Below are 18,972 nucleotides of genomic sequence, written 5' to 3'. Positions count from 1 at the left end.
CTTCAAGGTAAACACCTCCAGTTGTTTTAACTCCAAATATAGTATACCACACAAGTATTTTTTACGCCTACATCACATTTGTATATGCAATTGTGCTTCACCCTACCTTGTGACACAATCCCCAATTCTTAAAATGGAAACAAAATTCCAAAGTGGGATAACACCAAAAGGCTATGTCAATTAAAATGAGCTTCAGATAGTTGCTGTTCCTTAATACAGATTACTATTGGAAGGTAAAAGGTTTTTTGTTGTTTTTGTTTTATTTGTATGAGGCTGGTTCTCTCTATTTAACCCAGGCTAGAAGTGCTATGTCACTCAGACCAATTCCACTGCTGATCAGCACAGAGGCTTTGACCTGCTTTTTTTCTGCCCTGGGTCAGTTTGTCTCTCCCAAGGCAGCAAAGGGTCCTCCTGCCTTCAGGGGCTTACCATTGGTGCCAAACCTAGTGTGGACACCAGATTTGTATTAGCCTCACTGCAGCTCAGAACTCCTGAGCTCAAGCGATCCACAAGCCTCAGCCTCCCTGATAGCATGTTTTATAAGCATGTACCTGGCAAGTAAAATGGATAATAATGGCTAAGTGATTGAACACTGGAAATTTGTAAATACATGCACACCGAATTTCCCAGAAACCAAAATAATGATCTCTTTACAACATCATTATAAAAGCACACAAGGTCATAGGACATAAATTTAGAGTTGGAAAGAGAACTAAAAGGTCACTGATTCCAAACTCCTCCTTTCCTGGAAGAAGAAAATGAGATTCACAGAGGTTAAGTGACTCATCCAGGGTCATATAGCTAGTAAACATCTCAGGCAGTTTCTGAACCCAGATCTTCCTGACTCCAAAGCCAATGCTCTATCCACTATATTGCCTCTCTTTATATAATGAACAATCCTGGAATCTTCATGTAATGTCAGTCACATGTAGGAATTTTGTCCCTCAAGGTATCCCAGAAATAGTTATGAGGCACATCCAAATATGAAAGGAGCATATCACCTTGTTTTTCTACCAGTGTTGCTGCCTGAGCTGTCTATCAGAAACAAGTAAACCAACAAGTTTCAGTGGGTTGGCATGCTGTTGATTAACAGCTTAGTCAGCCAAAGCCAAGAAATTCAAGAAGAATCTTCTTCCTTCCATAGATACAACATAGGAAAGTAGTCTTGGGGAGTGATGTGAAGGTGCAAAGTATATGTCATTGCTCAGGAGAGGCAAGAGCAATATAGGACATTACTGGATTCAGATGAAGATCTGAAGACTGTTAGGGTCTCCCTTGCTGCTAAACTAAGGAAATAACTAAGAGAAGAGTGAAGTTACAGGTAAGGTCTAGGCACTCAGAGATGGAGATCATTTAATCCGACCAACTGCTCTCTCCCTCCCTGCCCCCATTTTGTAAAGGAAGAACAATTGAGGAACAGAAAAACAAAGCTATTTACCTTGTGTTATACCCATAGTAAGGTACTGAGTTAAGACCTGAGCTTGGGTCTTCTCACTTCAAATTCAGTACCCTTTCTAGTATACAATTTCGCTTCCTAAAAGAAGGCAGAAGTTATCTTTCATTACCCTATATCCAGAGGTGTGCAGTTAAATGTTTAACAACCAGGTTTTCCAGGGGAAAGATGATAGATAGATAAATTGATTGATTCTGTATTTAGATACAGGGTGGTTTTTTAAGGTTAATCCATATTTTTACACTTTTTAAAGTAAAGAACTCAACAAAACAATAAATCAAGTCCTGATTAATAGTGATTACCAATTTCTAAGGTATAAATACTAATACTGAAAATTTAACAATGGTCTTTCAAATGTTAGAGCTGCCTCTAACATACCCTTATTTGTATCACAAGACCAATAAATCCTCAACCCTTCAATACCGTATCACCTTGACTTACATGTTGTCATTTGTTTTGTGTCTTTTGACCATTTTAAAAATACAATAGAACTCTACTGGTGTTTATGTAGCATCTATTTGATACATGCGTACTCATGTCACTTTTCATATATTAAACCAGGCAGGGCTTTAGGATGTTTATTGAGAGGCCTTCACAATGACAAATTAAAACACACTGGGCTTGGAGTAAAAAATAAAAATCTGTTTTTTCATCCTAGTTTTGTCACTCCCTTACTAGTGACCTATGTGACCATAACCAAGTCATACCACACTCTGGGTTCCAGTTTCTATACCTGTGAATCAAGGGGCCTAGAACAGATATTCTTAAAGGGCCCTTCTTGTTCCCCATCTGCTTCTATCTTCTTAGGAGCTCTTTCAGAGACTTAAGGTACTCTTTACTAATTAAGATGTGCCTGGTGAAAATCTAAGGAATCTAAAAAATGAATCCAGCTTCTAGACGAATCCAAAATCCACTGGATTCTAGCCCTGGCTGTTACTTTGGGCAAGTGTATGACTTTGGGCAAGTGATTTAACCCCTTTGTTTCTCAGTTTTTGCTTTTGAAAAAGGAAAATAATAATCCCTTTCCTCCCAACTTTGTAGAGTCTTTGGGATAACTAATGACAGATGAAATCCTTGTGGAGCTGTTCAATTTACAAATATGAGTCACAGAAGTACTTCAAAGTAAAGAGTGCAGGAAGCATTATCACACCCATTTTACAGATGAGGAAACTGAAGCAAAGAAAAGTTAAGTGATCTGGTCAAGATAGAATAGCTAATAAAGTGGCAGAACCAGAATTCACATTGGAGTCTTTTGATTCCAAATCCAATGTGTTTCCCACAACATTCCTGAACTGTTATATATGTTCTGAAAAATGCTATGCATGTGTGTATATAGGTATATGCATGCATGTGCAATTATATACTTATACACACAGGTTATATGTGTATGTATGTATATATACACATGTGTGTGTGCATGCGTGTGTGTGTGTGTGTGTGTGTGTGTGTGTGTGTGAGAGAGAGAGAGAGAGAGAGAAAACAAGCTCAAGCACCAATTGTTTTTTTGTTTTGTTTTGTTTTGTTTTAAGTGAGAGGCAATTGGGGTTAAGTGACTTGCCCAGGGTCACACAGCTAGTAAGTGTTAAGTGTCTGAGGCCAGATTTGAACTCAGGTCCTCCTGACTCCAGGGCTGGTGCTCTATCCACTGCGCCACCTAGCTGCCCCTCAAGCACCAATTGTTAAATTTGTAATATATTTACATCTTGGAAATTGGAAAATGCTACAAATCAGGACTTGGTTTACTGTAATTTGTTGATTAGCCTTAAGAAAGTGATGGAGAAAATTATAATAATGCAGATTAAACTTAATATTGTTATGGATACATTTTTCTTCCAGAGAGAAATTGTTGTTAAACAATTACCAGCATACCATCGTGTAACTGTTTGATGAAGTGATATAGGTATATAGGTAATGATACTCATTGTAAGAATATACAACTCTTCTTTCTTTCTTTTCTTCCTTCCTTCCTCCCTTCCCTCTTCTTCTCTTCTCTTCTCTTCTCTTCTCTTCTCTTCTCTTCTCTTCTCTTCTCTTCTCTTCTCTTCTCTTCTCTTCTCTTCTCTTCTCTTCTCTTCTCTTCTCTTCTCTTCTCTTCTCTTCTCTTCTCTCCTCTCCTCTCCTCTCCTCTCCTCTCCTCTCCTCTCCTCTCCTCTCCTCTCCTCTCCTCTGTCCCTCTCTGTCTCTCTCTCTCTCTCTCTCTCTCTCTCTCTCTCTCTCTCTGTCCCTCTCTGTCTCTCTCTGTTTTTGTCTCCCTCTCCCTCTCTGTCTCTCTCTTTTTCTTTCCTCTTAACCCAAGAAAAGCCTTTTGGAAGTCATAGGTGGCAGGGAGAGGGAAGGAGAGTTCATGTCAGGGAGTTCAGGCAAAAACAATGAATCATTTCCTTGTCATCTTTATTTTGAAATGTAACATGATAGCAGTAGAAAATAAAACAGCATGCATGTGAAATTCTAGAAGAACTGAAATTCTTTACGAGACAAGTGATACCAGCTTGATAAGAACTGTTTACTAAGAAAGCAAAGTCCCGCCAATTGTTAATGACCCACACCAGTCTTGCCCCATGGCACAGAGCCTTACCTGACTTCTGATCTGCACGCTGCTTGCTGGGGTCAAGTATTTATGCTCCAAGTACCAAGCTCTCTCCTGGAACACCAACTTGGTTCCATACAAAAGGCAAAACTAAAGAGGGAAAGAAAAATATGACACATGTTAATAAATCCAGAAATTTGAAGTACTTTTATAAAGGACCAGAAGGGATTTTTACAATAGGGATTTTTTTAAATACATGAAAGAAATCATGTTTTCCTAATAAACACTGGACACAAAGTGTACAACCATTACAAACTCATGTCTATCAAATATTTTCCCACTTCCTTTATTTCTTCCCCTAAATGGAATAATCAAAGTCCACATACCAAATAATAATATCTAAATGTAATCTCTGCCAAACACAGTCAGAATAGATCCTTATAAAAAACAGCAGACTATAATAAAACTTACAGCATTTATATAATCCAGTGTTCAAGGTGGCTTGGTTTAGGGCAGCAGTTCTCAAACTTTTTGGTCTCAAGACCCCTTTAAACTCTAAAAAAAAAAACTGTCTTCTCTCAAAGAGCTTTTGTTTATGTGGGTTATATCTACTGATATTTACATTATTCATGTTTAAACAGTGTTATTATGAAGACAATTTTGACCTCAAAGATCTCCTGAAATGGCTTCAGGGACCTCTAGTTCCTGAACCACATTTCAAGAACTGCTAGTTTAATGGCTAGAGAATTGTCTTTGAACCCAGAAAGGCCTGGGTTCAAGTGCTTCCTCTGACATAGCCTATGTGACCTTGGACTAGTTATTTTACCTTTCAGTGCCCCCAGGCAATTCAGAAATATGCATTTCAGCTAATTGATTTCTGCTGAATTTCCTTGCTGGGAGTTCCCTGTAATAATGTATTTACAGGATACACAAAAATTATGTAATTCTTTAATGTGATCTTTTTTTCTTATAGGATTTGTGAAACAGAAAGGAGCAACTGATAACCTATGACAGCTTAATGAGATCTGTTGTAATGAAAAGCAGCAGATAAAAGTCTTCAGGTTCCAAGAATTAGGATATGGTAAGTGTTTTGTCTCCTAAAAGTTTTATTCAGTGCTACAAGAACATGATCGTCACATCAGTCACCTAGATATCTTTTGCTGATCATTAAGCTCAAAAGTTATGAATTTTAGGGGTGGCTAGGTGGCGCAGTGGATAAAGCACCGGCCCTGGATTCAGGAGTTCCTGAGTTCAAATCTGGCCTCAGACACTTGACACTTACTAGCTGTGTGACCCTGGGCAAGTCACTTAACCCCCATTGCCCCGCAAAAAAAACAAAAAAATTATGAGTTTTACATTCATGGTGTAATGTAGTGCCCCCCCCGCCCCTCCCCCCTCATAGAATATAAGCTTGTTGAGGGCATGGTCTGTTTTAGTTTGGGGGTTTTAGATTTAGAGCTGGAAGAGACCTTAGAGGTTATCCAATCCAACCCCCTCATCTTATAGGTGAGGAAACAGGCTCAGGGAGATTCAGCAACTTGCCCGAAGTTACCCAGGTCATGGAGGCTAGAGGTAGAATTTGAACTCATGTCTTACAGAGTCCAAATCCACCTTGTTGTCTTTGTACCCCCGGTGCTTACTACAGAGAGGAACTTAGTATCTCTTGAAATGAGTATTCGTTGGATTTTGTGGAAAGCTAAATTTCCAATGGATTGTTATCATTCTGAAACACTCAGAAACAGACTGATTTTGCTTTCTTAAGTAAGCCAGTGGGGGAGCAGACTCTAACCCTAAATATGACCTGTGACAGGTAAAACTAAATGTGTGTGGTCACCCATGCTCTCTCAGCAGGGGAGCCCTGGTAATAATATTCTCACAGACCCCACTGTGAACATGCCAAAAAATGAAAAAAAGTTGCAGTTGACTCTTCTGGAAGAAACAGTCACTTGTGTTAGCCTGATCCAGAGTGAGTAGTAGAAATAACTGATAAGAATTTTTGGAATGTACTATGCCCTGATAAAAATATCACGTAAATGCTTAGTCAGCTCTGTGAACTTATTAGGCCTTGGGTGAACTCCATATTCCTTCAACACAGTTTGGTTCTGCACCTGCTACGTTCATAACATTATTCTAGGCACTGTGGGAAACATAGAGATGTAGTGGGTCAACTGTCTGTAGAGATAAAGAGGTAACTAAGAAAGAGCTAGGGTGTAATTTTTAAAATATATATGAATATGTATGTGTATATATGTATGTATGTGATATATATGTAGCTTTCCCATCATTTGTTTTTGTAACCTTGCTATGTGTTTGCCTATTGTGCTTTATAATAACTTTTTTTTTAAATCCCCTAAAAATGGCTGGCTCTTTCTTTTTAGGGAACATGGATAGAGAAAAACTCATTCCTTTCCCTGAAGGACCACCTGCAGACTGGCAATAGTAACAGCTAGAAATCAGTAGGGGGCACCAGTGAGCCAAGTCTATAACTTGCTGGAAAAGAAAAGACATGTGGAGTAGGTTGTGGAATACTGCAGTAGAATGTCTCTAGATTATGGTGTCACATAGATATTTTCTTGTTTCCACTTTTCTGGAGCCTTTTTGGTTCTTTACAATTTCTCAGAAAATTACCTATTGTGAGTCTGTATTGACAGCTACAAGTTAATTAGATACCATGTGATCAGTTCACATTAACCTGAAAGATCTACCTTATTTGAAAGTAGCCAGGTTCTCTTTTATTATTTCCTTTCTTATATTGAGTATCAATTCTTTCTTAGGAATCTTTTTTTACCCTTTCTAATTTGTGGATCATTTTCCTTTATGAAAAAGAAGGAAGCAAATTAGGATTTGAGTTGTTCTGTCTTCTCTCTATTATCTATAAAAATTATACAATCTTTCCTAAGAAGTAATGAAGCTGAAAAAAAAAGCTTTTGCATTTAAAAAATAAAACAGCTCATTTAAAGCTTTCAGTCTGTTTTTGGAAGTTTCAGCCACTTTTAAAATTTATTCTTAGTTGTATTTTTTCCATCTCTTATATATGATAACTTCAAAGCTGAGCACATCAGAGAGCAAATTGGCTTCATTAGATGCTTTTCTCTTTTCTCCTCATCAGTCTCATTCACAATTGTAGAGTCAGAATTTATTTATTTTATCATAGTTGGTCATCTCTTTTCAGCCATATTCCTATCATGTCTATCTTTTTTTTTTCCAGAAAAAGAAACTGAAAAGGGTTTCTTAAATCCTTGGGTACATAGTTAACTATGGTCTGGGTTTCTTTTCATCATTATTATGAATTCCAATATGACCATCCAAAGTTCCTGTCAATTCTATATCGCTGGCCACTTCCTTCCTTTTTGAGTTTTCTTCATATAATTACATCCATTTCCCATCTCTGTGCACTTGATTCATCCCTTATATCTGAGATAGACTCTCTCTTCACCTCTACCTCTCAGAATTTCTAGCATTCTTCAAGACTCAGTTCAAACACCATCTTTTACATGAAGCCATTCCTAACATTCCCAGCACTCCCCAGTGCACTCCCCAGCATTCAGTGCATTCCCCAGTAAAATCACCTTGAATCTCTTTTGTATATATTTATATAAGTACATGTTGTCTCCTTCAATATAATAAAAACTTGAGGGCAGGGACCGTTTCATTTTTGGTTTTGTATTCCTATGCCCAACACAGCACTTGGCACATGGTAGGCACTTAATAAATGCTAATTGACTGATTGATCAGATTTAATTTCAGAATAGCAGTTTCCCTAGGTGAATTATAAAAGATGAAATTATCTTCAAGTCATGTCAAATATTTATTGGATACTTTGCTTTCAACAGAACAGACTTTTAGTATACATTTACATAGGTGAAGCAGAAATCACCACTATAATTTGCCTCTATGTTATTTTTGGAATCTACTTTAAGAAAGCATCATCCATATCCTCTGACTGGCTAGGTAATTTATAGCAGTCAATCCAACAAGCATTTATAAATCAACAAGCATTTATTAGGCACCTACTTTGCACCAGACATTGGTTATACAAATACAAAAAATAGTCCTTGCCCATAACAATGTTACATTATATTGAGAAGATACATATGTTCACAGATAGTAGATATAAGTTACATATGTATCTATTTTAAGTTTATATCACTAGTCTATTTATTAAACTAATATCTAATTCATGGTTACTCTTCAAAAACATTTGTTAATAGGATTCTATATTTTTCTGCATAAAAGGACAAAAGTCTGCAGATAAGGTTACTGGAGGACAATGAGCACCCTTAATCAAGTGTCACCTCTGATCAGTAATATACTTCCAAGCAATATCACTTTGGCTTCTCCTTTTATCCCTACACAAACACTTTTCATTATGCTGTCACCCTTAGATTAATAGTTTTCTATATAAATATGTACTTTCTTGATATAATGCTACTTCCCTAAAAACACTCTGGGGAGGCAGTGCTAAACTGTAGTGGTAGGAAGACAGTAGACATAGCTGTTGGGCGAGAAAAGTACAATGGCCAATATTTAGGGCTGTGTGCAATGAACTGATAGGCATCAACATTTCTGGTATGGATATTCCTTAGGATCATAGATTCAGGTTTAGAAGGGGCTTTATAGACCTTTTATTCCAACCCTCTCTAAAACATGGAGAGAGTAAGTGATTTGCCCAGGGTAAGCATCTGATGTAAAAACTTAGATCTTCTTGATCCTAAGGCAAGTACTCTACCCACTATGCTACCCCGCTGCCTAGACTGGACTTTATACTACAGAGCAAGAGCTGTGGAGGATGCATGGAGCAAAACAGAGTATAAGGCATGTTTTGTCAAGGAAACACTGCGTGTTCCTCAAAGAAACAAAGCAGGGACTGTAATGATTGGAATGATGCCACCTGCTGGAGAGTTCCTGTAGGAAAGCTCTGCCATGAGAAGAAGGCATCTGAGGGCAAGCCATGCAGCTTTCCTTGGCGTCAGGAAGTGACATTTGCCATGGGTACTGTCAATCAAGGTTACCAGCCAATTAGCTTGGAGATGTGTGTGCATGTGGATGGATGTTGCCAGTTTCACAGGAGGCTTGTGGGATGAAGGAGGTGTGGCTCACTCTCTTTTATGAGGACTCTTGTGGAGAGTGGAGCTAAAATGCACTCTCCCTTTGATAGATAGTTGAACCTAGGCCTTTCTCTCTCTCTTCACCAAATTCTTATTCTCCTTAATAAATGCTTAAAAGTCTAAACTCTTGCTAAAGCTTATAATTTATTGGTGACCATTCATTAGATATTTTAGACAGACTAGCTAGAATTTTAGCCCCTTATAGGCAGGACCTCCATGGCTGGGGAAACAATTTGCTTTGGGAGTCCAAAGGTCCCCAGAATAGTATTCCTCTATGTGTGTATTTTTGTACACTGTTCTATCTCTTTCTTCCCTCACCCTACTCCCCCAAGACACACACACACACACACACACACACACACACTTTGGAAAAGAAACCCAGCAAGTGTGTCTAACCACATGTTCAGAATAATGATGGTACATTGGAGATCGCTCAGTCCATCCAGGAAACTGAGGCTCAGATATATTAACTTAACAAGTTAATATCCAAGTCCAAAGTTACTTAGATCATATGTAGCAGAGTTAGGATTCAAACCCAGGTCCTTTACCTTCAAACCCATAACTCTTACAACTACCATGTTACTGCATGCCTGAGCTGACATTGCTGCCTGGCCAGCTATAATTCTCCTAATCCCTCTTCACATTCCCACCCTGCTTCTGGCATGTCTGTGTCAGAGGCCAGGGGACCCTGACACACCCTTTGACTAGATCAGTTTCCTTTCAAGAGAATGCGTACTCTACCATTGCTGCATTCCCATCAGGATTATCATCCCACCAAGCTTCAGTGATACCTAAGTAATTGTCTTTCCATCCATTATAGTGGAGAGCCAAAGGACACACGGGAATAAGCCTGCTGGGACCAAAACCAGCATGAAGGAGGCTGCCTGCTGCTCTATACAGCTAGCAGGCTGTGTTTCTCCATGACCCTGAGCTACATAATAAAGAGAGAGATGCTGCAGAAAGACTAAAAGTTAGGCCTCCAGTGTCAGATAAGATGAACAAAGCTTATTAATGCCTAGTAATAACAGCATGATCAGAGGATCTTTCCCCCCTAGCAACAACCCAATTCTCTCATTGTGATGAACTACTCTGCCTTTCAGCCTCAGAGTTCAGCCTCTCGGGAGTAGCATTATTGCCTTGCAAAATTGATGGGCAATGGCGTTATCCCTTGGATTAAGGTATTTCTGTCACCATTAGCAAAATGCATTTGCTTTACAATTCCAAAGAATAATCCCAGGAAAGAAAGAAAAAAAAGAAAGGAAAAAAAGAAAGGAAAAAAGGAAGAGAGAAAGAGAGAAAAAGAAAGAAAAAAGAAAGAAAAAGAAAACGCAAATTAGTCCAAAGCAAAGAAATGCCCATTTGCAATGCCCACTATAAGTCACATCTCCAAGTCACTGATTTTGTCCACTGCACTTGCCAAAATCTCCAAAAGGATTTGCAGATATTATTGGGTAGATCACTTAGGGAGGTGTATCCCAGAATCCAGGTCTCCCTAATCTCACTCTTCCCCCCCCCCCCAACCAACTAGGAGTATCCAATTTCTCATATGTATTAAATTTGTAAACCACATGTAGATGTGTTACTGTCCCCATATTTAAAAATCAACCTGCCCAATTACTCTTCAGTCTGAGAAGCTTCCCTTCCTGGCAATGATGACAGAGTGTGGCAGCTGGAGGACCCATTCCAACAACTTTATGGTCAGAATTTACAACTCAAATAGAAGTCCGGGGGTGGGTGGAGGTGGGCAGGAGGAGATAGCAACAAAGGTCAGCCATTCCTGTTGATTCTTTGGGATCCATCAGCTGCCTTTGGACATGGGAGATCCTAGGATGGTGAGAGGAAACCATTTCATCTTTACGGCTTTCAGAGGGTTATGATCAAACAGGGCTTTTTTACCCTCAAGACTGAAATCTGGGGTCATGGCAGATCAAATACACGGGCCAGCATATGCCCCAGGCATCCAAACCCCAAGGATGCAGATGCATCCTGTGTTTTAGGTCTCATGGGAGAAGCCTAGACATGGTAGTATCCTGGCTGTCTCGAATGCCTGGAAATAGGAACTTGGAAGAAATCCATATGTCTGAAAGCAAAAGCCTGGACAGGACCAAAGTAAGGCACAGAGAAAACTCTTGAGAAGGCAACAACAGTTTGTCTTTATAAGCAAACTGAAAATGCTGCAAGAGAAAAGCAGTCTGGGAACTTGGGAGTGCTGCTGGGCTCCTGGGTGCTTCTGAACTCTGAGATAAGCAAGGAAGGAAAAGCCCTCTTCTCCCTTTTCTGGCCAGCTGGAGAATGGGGGCTTTGTGTATCCCTCACACTCCATGCGAACCTCTCCATAGCACTGCACGTTCTTTGGGGTTTATGCTGCCAAGCAATGATTGATGGGAGGGGAGAGAGGAATAACCTTCCAGGCCAAGATGGCATTGTTGCTTTTCCTCTGGTCTCTCAGCTAGCATCAGAGATCTTTCAGAGGGAATCTTCTCTAATGGGAGGGAGTGGCTGGGCAGTAACTACTGCCAGTGTGGAACATTATGTAGTCATTTATAGTGTTTTTTTAAAAGTCCTTTAGAGTTTTCCAAAGCCTTCTATGACCAGTATTTTATTTGATTCTTTCAGCCAAGATTACTAATAATAACAATAACTGACATTTATAGAGCACTTCAAGCTTTTTAAATCACTTTACCTGCATCATTTTATTTGACCCTTATAATCAGTGAAGTAAGTATTCTAGGCATTGCTATTCCTATTTTACAGATGAGGAGACTGAGGCTCAGCAAGTGTTTTTTTTTTTTTTGTTGTTATTTTTTGGGTTTTTTTGTGGGGCAATGAGAGTTAAGTGGCTTGCCCAGGGTCACACGGCTAGTAAGTATCAAGTGTCTGAGGCCAAATTTGAACTCAGGTACTCCTGAATCCAAGGCCGGTGCTTTATCCACTGTGCCACCCAGCTGCCCCACTCAGCAAGTTTTTTGACTGGTCCTAGGGTCACACAGATAGCCAGTGTTGAAGATGGGATTTAGACCCAGATCTCTCCATGACCCCAACCCCAGCATTTCTTTCCACTAACAAATGTAGTGATAGAATTGTTATTTAAGTGATACTTGTATAGCCTGTCCAAAGTTTGCAAAGCACTTGGTATATTTTATCACCTTTAAGCTTACACTCCCTGGATCATGTTGTGTTGCCAATTAGGGGGCAGCATACTCCCAAGAATGACACAGTCAGGAAGAGAATACAAAAGGATTTATCCAAGGGCATCTATGGCCAGAAAAGGGGGTGGGCTGACTACCCGACAAGAAACAGCCTGAGTGTTGAACCAAATACAGTATCCACTGAATATTTAAAATTTCACTTAGGCCTCCAGAGCACTGGCAAACCTGCTGTGTTAACCAAATCAGTGAATGGAAAAGCCTTTATTAAGTACTTACTATGTTGCCAGACATGGTACTCACCATCAGAGATGCAAATACAAAATCTCTGCCCTTCAGGGAGCTTACATTCTAATGAGGAAGATAACACATATAAGGGGACTTAGTGACCTGACTGGGAAGCATATTTTGCTCTAGGAAGTCACAGGGATGGAGAAAAGAGCAAGAAGGTAGTGAATCGATCCAGGATTCCAATCCCGCAGTCCAGCAAATGGGTTCAGGAACCCGGTGAACTTAAACATTACTCAACATTTACTGGAGAAATAATTTTTTTGTGTGTGATCAAATAAAGCCATTTAATTATGTTGCCTCCAAAGATCTGGACTGGAAAAAGAGGAAGGTGAAAATGATTTTGATCACACTTTAGCATTGTTCAGTCACTAGCCCCAGAATAACTTCCAAGTTAAGGAATGAGAGAAGACTGGGGGTGGGCGTGGGGGTGGGGGTTGCAAGGAGAGAGTAACGAATGATGGCTGCCTACAAGTATTTGAAGAGTTGTACTGTGGAAGAAGTCTTAGAGTTGCATTTCTTGCTTGTCCCAAAAGCATCCAGCAATGGGTAGAAATAGCAAAGAGATAGATTTCAGCTCAGTGTAAGTATACCTCCTCAATCAATGTAATCAGTCAGTTAAAGCATAAACTAACCTTAATCAATTTGAGAGGATGATATGTTTTGGCCATTGTATAAAGGCAGATGCCACCAAAAACAAATGTGATGGGCTGAAAGATTCAGACACACCTCTAGAGTTATGTATAAAAAGACTAGTCATCAAGCGGTGAACTAACTAGTAGAGTTGGATTCAAGCCCCTGAGAGGGAACTACTCTTGGGGGTGGGGTAGGAGGGGACATCTATGAATGGAGAAAAGGCCTTCTGTTAACTGGGGATTATGTTGTCCTTTTCCCACCTGTGTTCAGTATACACACACACATATATATGTATATGTATGCATGTGTGTGTGTATATATACATATATATGCACCATACATACATACATACATACATACATACATACACACATACATACATACATACATATACCTTTTTACTTTAAGTTTGTGCTCACTCTCTCCATGAACCTTTTGTATATTTTTGGGAAGCATACCCCAGGATTTTGGGGGGCATTGTTTTTATAATTAGTATTCTTGAGATACCATTTTAGTAAATGCTTTTGTTAAAAGCTAATTAAGTTTGACTGTTTGTGAGAAGCAAACCAGTAGGGGCTTATGAGTAACAATACTAGGAACTCAAACTCATAAGGTTACCCTCTACAACCCTGAGAGTATAGTAGTTATCTTTTGGAGAGGTAGCTTTACAATGAAAATGATAGTCAGGGAAATAGAGCAGAAGGGCTGCTACATTCAAAAACATTTTTTTTGAACAGTTAGATCTACTCAAAGTGGAATGGGCTTCCTTGAAATATAGTCTTCAAGCAAAAGCCGAGTAGCTATTTGTTGGGTAAGATTTAGAAGGGATTCCTATTTAGGCATGGGTTGGAGTTGATGACATTTGAGATCTAGTCTAACTGTGAGATTCTGTTAATTTTTTAAATGATGATATGAAATGATAGGTGTTATCAAGAGAGATATCTTCCCCTAAAGGTCAAAGGAAGAACTACCAAGAAGTGGTGGTTTGTGACTCTGTGATAAGAAGTACTGAGGCAGCTGTTTGTTAACTTAACATTAATAATAGAGAGGTTTGCTGTCTTCCCAAGCCATGTATCCAAGACATGATATAGAATTTCCCAAGACTTGTCATACCTGATGACTATTATCCAAGTTGGTGATTCAAATGAAGACAAATGATACTGCCAGGAGAAATCGAGAGAACACTGCTAATGATTATGAGGCTGTGGGTAAGAAACTGAAAGCCTTAGGGGCAAGGTAGAGTTTTTCATCACTGATATTGTTTGAAGGCAAGTATCTTGGAAGAGAGAACATATATATTGAGGAAATGGCTGGTTAAGAAACTGTTGTTTGAGAATAAAATTCATATTTCTAGACCACAGCTAAAAATATAGAGTTGATGTTATCTTAGGGATGGAATGCATCTGACAAGAGCTAGAAAAAACACATATATGTATTTACATTTTATATATACATATATCTGCCTGGAGTTCTTAAAATCTAATAAAAATGGCTATAAATTGAAAAGAGAGAGGAAGAGAGAAGCCTGTCAAAATACAGCTCTCCAGGAAGGTACCACAGAAAGAAGCTAAAGCAAAGGAATAAGATGAGCAGGAGAGATTCCCAGGTGTCTCTATAAAAACAATCATTCTGTATATCTCCACAAGTACGAAGTATAGGTAGAAAGCAAAGTAAAATACAGGTTCCAATAAAAAGAGGCAAAATTGGATTTCGATTTGATGGGGCATAGCTAAGTCTATGGCTATGGAAGACCTAACAGATAAAAGGGGTGGTGTGGATGGAGGGACATTGCTTATTAAGAAATCATATGCTATATTAGGAAATCTGGGAAATAGTTCAGAAGCATGAGAGAGAATATTTGGATAATGATCAACAGAGGTCAAAATAATAATACTAATGATATTTACATAGAACTTTAAGATTCACAAAGAATATTATATTTGAATATTTTCTCATTTGATCCTCATAAGACCCTGTGATTTTAGTGATACTAGTAATAGTATTTTCATTTTATAGATGATGAAACAAAGTCTGAAGGTGATTAAGACTTATATATTCTTTTCCAGGGTCACTTGGCTGATAAGTTTCTGAGACAGAATTTGAACCCAGGCCTTTCTGACTACAAATTCAGTGCTTAAAACACACCAGATTGCTTCTGAGCAAAAATGACAGTAATCCACCTGGACAGAAAGAAGAAATAAATGAATTCAGAAAACAAAGCACAAGATTGGCAAGGAGGTAAGTAGTAGTGATGGGAGAATTCAATTCCTTGTACTATGGGCTGGAGCACATGTTCTGCCCAAGCAGAGCAGTTAATAATTTGCTGATTTATCTTAGTGTTAATTTTATCCTTGACAAAGTAGAGGAGATAACAAGAGGAATTCCTATTCAGGGTCTAATTCTTTTCCAGGTAGAAAATTAAAGAAAGTATTGCTGTAGAGAAGATGATGGGGATGTTTTAGTTCAAAAGGAGCACTTAATCTTGGAATTTATGAGAGGAGAGAAAAGTAGCACACAATCTGACATGTCATCTATATGGGAGAAAGTAGATGTTAAAGAGCTCAAAGGAAAGAAAGGCAGGATACCATGGCCTAAAGTCCCACAACATACATCTGACTAGGTCAGGAGAAATGGGCATTTCTCAGGGGTGAAATTCTAAAGACTCTCAGAGAAGCATTTCAGATGAGATTGAAAAACTGGAATTACCTAAGGACACCAGTGTGGATATACGGGACATTCGCTAACCAATTTAGATTTCAGAAATATTATTTAGGAGATGGGACCAAGGGAAGGTAACTGAAGATGAATTTTTAAAGTGTGGCATGGTCCTGTAAGAATAATGTCAAGAATATTGTGGCTCAAAAGGAGCTTTGAGCTAAGAATGCTGGTAAGAAGTGGAAATACAGCAAAATGGGATTTTTGTAAAGCTACATTAAGGGAAAGAGGATCAATGATTAGAGTATCACTTATAGTGGAGAGGATGGTGATAATGAATGACAGAAGAAAGAACTGCTCATCTCTTATAAATTTAGAGTCTGAAGTGAGCTTAGAGACTACCTAGAATGAGCCCCTCATTTAGTAAATGAAGACACTGGGGCCTAGAAATGTTTAAGTGACCTGCCCAAGGTTGCCCAAGGTTAGTAAGTGGCATAGGAGGATTTGAATACAGGTCCCCTGACTCTAAATACAGTATTATGTTGAGCCACATTCCCTGATCACTGAAAAGTGATGCTCAATTAGCAGGGTACTACCAGAATGCAAAAAGGCAAATGTCCTGATTGTTAAAAAAAAAAAAAAAGTAGAGGAATGGAGTTTGGAAATCATAAGCCAGTAAGTATGACTTTGATTACTAGCTAAATTCTATAAAATACTATTAGAAGAATTGTTAGTAAATATCCAGAAAAAGAAATGAGATGACCAAGAATCAACATGGCTTCATCAAGAATAGGTCATAATAGACTAAACTTAATCCTTTTTTTTTAACATTACTAGACTGGTAGACCAGGGAAATACTGTAGGCATAGTTTACATAGATTTTAATAAAGGATCAAGCCCAAAGAACAGTCACTAGTGGCTACTTATCAATCTGGAAGGAGATCTGTAGTGGTGTGACTCAGGTAAATATACCTGTCCCCATCCATGGTATTTGACATTTTGTTCATGTTCTAAATCAGTGGCACAGTAGATAGAGTGCTGAGCCTGAAGTCAGAAAAATGAGTCTTTTTGAGTTCAAATCTTGTCTCCAACCCTTACTAGCTGTGTGACCCTCATCTGTAAAATGAGCTGGCAAAGGAAATGGCAAAGCACTCCAGTGGTTTCTTTGCTAAGAAAACCCCAAATGGGGTTGCAAAGAGTTGGATACAACCGAAAAATCACTGAACAAAATGTTTTGAGTAAAGTTACAGATAGAATACTTATTAAATTTGCAGTGACACAAATCTAGGGAGGAGAGCTAGCTAACACACTTAACAGCAGTCAGGATAAAAAAAAATCTAGACAAGCTAAAATGATAAGTCAGTAACTGAAATTGAATAGTTATATATATATATATATATATATATATATATATATATATATATATAAAGTGATATTCAGGTTTAAAAATCAACTTCCCAAGTATAAAACTAGGAGGTGTGGCAACATACCAAAAATAAATTTTTAATTGATCCATCCACAAAAGTTTATTACTATGTGTCAGGTACTAGTTGCTGGGGAAAATTTTCTTTAAATTATTGCCTTAATGAAGGAGACAATATACACACATGCATATATACAACATGTATGAAACTGATACAATGTAACAAAGTTGTGAGGAACTTTTAAATGCCAAATGGAGGAGGTTATACTATCCTGAGTGCAATAGTTCTTAACCTGGGGCCATGAACCCCTAAGGGTCTGTGGATAGATTTCAGGGCACAAACTTGGACAGGAAAAATTACATCTTTATTTTTAATATAATTGGCTTCCTTTGTGATCATATTACTTTTATCTAATGCATTTAAAAACATTCCAAAAAAGCATACATAAGGTTTTAGCAAACTTCCCAAGGAATCCAGGACAGAAACAAGGTTAAAGACCTCTGACCTGGAGGTAATAGGAGAAACTCTGGAGTTTATTGAGGGGCAGGGGTGACACAGTTGAACCTGTACTTCAGGAAAATTATGTTGGTGGTTGGGCTGGTGAAAGATGGATTGGAGTGGGGAGATAGAGGACAACAGTGAAATGATAGCCAAATGATAGCCTGATAATGTAGTATCAGGCTGAATAGTGTTTAGCACTAGTGTTCTGTGGTCTGGTCAGACTCTATCTGAAGAACTGTGTTTGTGACACAGTGTTTTAGGTAGGATGCTCATAAACTGAAGAATTCCCAAGAGAGGCAGTTGTGAAGGAATCCCAGACAATGCCATACTGAAGGAACAAGGATGTTAAATCTAGAGACAAGAAGATTTAGGAGAAACATAGTAGCTATTTCAAGTTTTCATTTGGAAAAAGGATCTGACTAGTGCTTGGTGCAACTAGAAACAATAGATGGAAGCTGCAGACAAATAGATTTAGGCTCAATGTAAAAGGAATTTATCAAAAGCTGGCCAAGAATAAAATGGCCTACGCCAGGAAAGAGTAGGTTCTCCCTTGCTTAATGGTCCTTGAGCAAAGGCAGGATCACCACTTGTTGGGGAGATTTTTTTTTTAGAGGCAAGGACATAATTAATAACCATTTCACCAGAGTAAAATCATTTTGGGCAGGGCACAGGGGTCATCCTAACCTTGGAGAAACTGTGTTTCCTAGGGTGGTGCTATTCAAACAGTAGGAGCTTAATAAATGTTGAGTAAATGGATGAATGAGAGACAACACCCTGAATGACTTCCTGAAATGCAGCAGGAGGTAATACCTTCTTGAAAACAGAGTTATAAATATTGGCCTAACACATTTTCCTAAGGAGTTAGTTATAAACATTCTCCCAGACCAATCTTCCCAAGGCTTTTAGCCAAAAGGGGCTCAGCTCTAATTCCTGTCTCTTTAATCAGCTTGAAAAGATGAGCATACCTCAGGTTTAAGATAGCTCTTATTCTACCTCTGAGTGTTTCTTCTGGCAAGAGAATCTACTGCTTCATGCTTTTCCCAGAGCCCCAAAGTAAAGAGAGCAGAGAAGAAGAAAAGAGGGAGAGAAGTAGGTAGAAATAGGTTTCTAGGAGAGAGGAGGAGAGGGAGAGATGGAGAGAGAAAGAGAAAGAGAGATGGGGAAAGAGAGAGACAGAGAGAGAGAGAGAACAAGAACATGAGAGACCTTTAAGGTTTGCAAAGTGCTTTACATT

The 18,972-nt window shown here is 38.7% G+C and overlaps 1 protein-coding gene across 1 annotated transcript in view; it reads right to left on the bottom strand.

The window, feature by feature from the left end:
• ACOXL (acyl-CoA oxidase like) overlaps nt 1-18,972 on the bottom strand; it is a 536,612-nt gene that overhangs the window by 38,936 nt on the left and 478,704 nt on the right. Inside the window, 1 exon segment of the mRNA XM_043984906.1 lies at nt 4,029-4,130. Within this exon segment, the coding sequence (XP_043840841.1) occupies nt 4,029-4,130 (102 nt within the window).

The sequence above is a fragment of the Dromiciops gliroides genome, chromosome 2, assembly GCF_019393635.1.
Source record: "Dromiciops gliroides isolate mDroGli1 chromosome 2, mDroGli1.pri, whole genome shotgun sequence".
In the NCBI taxonomy this organism is placed as follows: domain Eukaryota; kingdom Metazoa; phylum Chordata; class Mammalia; order Microbiotheria; family Microbiotheriidae; genus Dromiciops; species Dromiciops gliroides.
Note: the sequence above shows the minus strand (reverse complement) of the source record. Positions and strands in the feature narration are given on the sequence as shown.